General features: G+C 35.9%; 1 protein-coding gene and 1 long non-coding RNA gene across 2 annotated transcripts in view; one reads left to right on the forward strand and one right to left on the reverse strand.

Annotated features, from left to right (window-relative positions):
* Positions 1 to 1,959, reverse strand: part of LOC102672487 — a 5,229-nt gene extending 3,270 nt beyond the window's left edge. The window contains exons 1-3 of the mRNA XM_006614491.2: positions 1,605 to 1,959; positions 411 to 534; positions 169 to 319 (exon numbers count right to left, since the gene is read on the reverse strand). Of these exons, the coding sequence (XP_006614554.1) occupies positions 169 to 319; positions 411 to 534; positions 1,605 to 1,846 (517 nt within the window). The 5' untranslated portion in view covers positions 1,847 to 1,959. The remainder of the gene's footprint in view (positions 1 to 168; positions 320 to 410; positions 535 to 1,604) is intronic.
* LOC116185458 overlaps positions 1 to 2,846 on the forward strand; it is a 130,946-nt gene that overhangs the window by 47,562 nt on the left and 80,538 nt on the right. The window lies entirely within an intron of this gene.

A 2,846-nucleotide genomic window follows, 5' to 3' on the forward strand; every position in this document is an offset into this window, starting at 1 on the left:
ACACGAAAATGGATAAATATGATCGAACGATGGTATTGCAATTTATTATGAAACTCACCGATAATTATGTTACGTATAAATGCACGAGACGCGGCCAATTTGATCAATTTTTAAAACATCATCTCGGCCAACGTCAACATCGCGCTGTATCGAGAAATAAATACTTACGGACGGTGGCCGTGTTGAGAGGTAGCCGCGTCACTTCGACTATGGACCGGTACTTGTAGAGAGCGTGCCTAATATCCTCTTCGGGTAATTCTTCGGGTACGTCCAGAACGTAGACGGTGAATGTCTTAGCCGGTCTGCAAGGTATGGCGACCTGGCGTTCATGAATACGAAACGTCGTATTTAGAGGAGGGGGGGATATTCTGAAGAGAGTGGGTTCGCTTTGTATACCGAAAGATAAGTACCTTCTTGTAGAACCGTGCCCCCGTGACTTTGTGAAATCCCTTTTTATAGACCGCCTGAAAATCGTCGATGTTGCTGAACTTGAAGAGTATACCGGTAGCCGTCTTCGTCAGGGAGAACATTCCACTGAGGAAATCACAATTTTTATATTTTATTTCCAACTTTTTTTTTCTTTTTTTTTTTTTTTTTTTTGAGTTAAGTTTTAACTTTAAGTTTGCTTAAGTCAGAATATTTATTACGATGCATCGATGTGATGTGTGATATGTTCATTTAACATTCGCGTGATCGTGCTTGATTTTCATGAGCAAATTGTATTTCAAAACACAATTTAATGGATCGGTTAAATTTAATAAGTTAACTAGTTCATGGTCATCCATTAAAATTGGGAACGTTGAAGGGAGAACGAGAATTTCAATTAAATCGTCGTCACACTTGCTTGTCTCGTGTTTAGAATTAATGAGAGGCCTCTCTTCTGCTTTGTATCTGTTATGATTTGTGTATACTGAATTATTAGAGACAGGGGGAACAATGTGTCATTTTGAGAACACCGAATTCGAATAAAAAAAGGAAACGAAAATTCATTGCGATTGTGATTTAGTTGTTCATCAATATTATCCGATAGATTAATCGAAATTTTATTGGAAAAATAATTTATTAAGTGTATAATTCGTTCAACGTAGTTCAATTAATTTGTTAAAAATTTTAATAATTTTTATACTGCAAAATTATACGTGCAAAATTAAATATTGAAAATAAATAATTTAAATTAATACGATGAAATTAAATCCTTTCTCAATGGATGCAATTCTTATTAAAAATTCCGTAAGATTATTAAACTAGGAAAACTTTAAAATACGAATAATTTAAAAATTTAATAAATTAAAAGACAGTGAGGTTTAAAAAAAATGTACCTCGAAAATCTTCGACTTAAAAAAATTTCTGAAAAACTTTGCCCCAAAAAATTTCTATCGCAAAAAGAGTTTACTTTAAAAAGTTACTTAAACTCAAAAAATCCTTGATTTAAAAACTTCTGAAAAATAAGCCAAGTATAATTTTGCGTTTTAATGAAACGAAAAAAAATCCAACGAAAAGTTTAAACAAACTGTTTAAACAAACATCCTTATTGTTGTCTAGAATATGATGAAGAATTCTGAAAAAAAAAAAAAAAAAAAGAAAATCTTCCTCCTTCATCTTACCGAAAATTCATCTTCTCGCAAATGGTGGCAGCTTTTTCGATGCTGAGCTCGTGGCTGGGCGTCAACAGGAAGGCGCCTTTCGTCAGGAAATCGGTCTCGCTGATCTCGGAATCCGTGTCCTGATCCTGCCAATCGGCGGATGCACGCCGACTCTCCTGATTCAATCGTAGCAACGAGCTACTTTTCGACGTGGACATGTCGTTTTCGCACGTGGCACTGGCATCCTGACCCCTCTGTGACATCTTTTATAGGAAACGCGATAGGTGGGATAGGTTTCAAGATCGAAGGCAACTCGTTACGGGAGATCGACTCCTCGTAAGACACGCACTCGACGCACTGTCGAACAGTTACGCATCGATACGCTCCTTTTATATCTAATCGTCGATCTTCCCTGCCCACGATCTGCGTGTTTCTTCTTCGATTGAGAATTGGTCGTTGAAAAAAAGTAAGGTTAAGTTGAGTTGTGAAGAGTTGTTCGATGGATAATCGAGAGGTTTTTCCCTTTTTTTTTTCTCTCTCTTTCTTTCGAAGGGGAATGGATTCGATGAAATATTCACGAGGTGGTCGAAGCTTTGCCCGAAGTTTGAGAAATTAAGTTAACATCGATACGTGGGATTAGGATAATAAATACAGTGGAGATTAATAGCGAAGTGGGGCAGAGTTTGAGGAACGGAGGCTGAAATAAACGTAAAAGTTGGCGTATTGCGAGAATTAAGTTGAGCCGCTTGTTTATCAAGTTTGTATAAGTAATTGAAGTTTGCTTTAGATGATGGGAGATAGAGCGAGACAGTTTTATTCGCGTACAGCAGCGCCACAACGCGGCACGAACGCGCAACGATATCTATATACGGGAATAACTACGTGAGAATGAAAGGACGTATAATATATTTTGAAAAATTTGAAAAAGTTTAAAGTTTAAGACGTATCTAGATACGAATAGATTAAGAATGGTTGATATTTAATTTTTTTTATAAATACTTGCAAATGAAACGAGAAATCAATTCTTCAACGTGACTTGTTCGCTTTAATATCGCGCGATCATTTTCTCTCTCCCCTCTCCCCTCTCACACGTATCTATAAATAACGCATTGTATTTTAATTTAACCCTTTCGTTATGGAGGGTATATGAAGGTGAAAGAAATAAATAAACCTTAAACCTTAATGTTAAAAATAGGCCGTTTTATTGATAATCGTATTAATTTTAATTGTACATTCAACGTCCTTTTCTTTTTTTTTTTTTTT

The sequence above is a fragment of the Apis dorsata genome, unplaced genomic scaffold, assembly GCF_000469605.1.
Source record: "Apis dorsata unplaced genomic scaffold, Apis dorsata 1.3 scaffold_188, whole genome shotgun sequence".
NCBI classification, from domain to species: domain Eukaryota; kingdom Metazoa; phylum Arthropoda; class Insecta; order Hymenoptera; family Apidae; genus Apis; species Apis dorsata.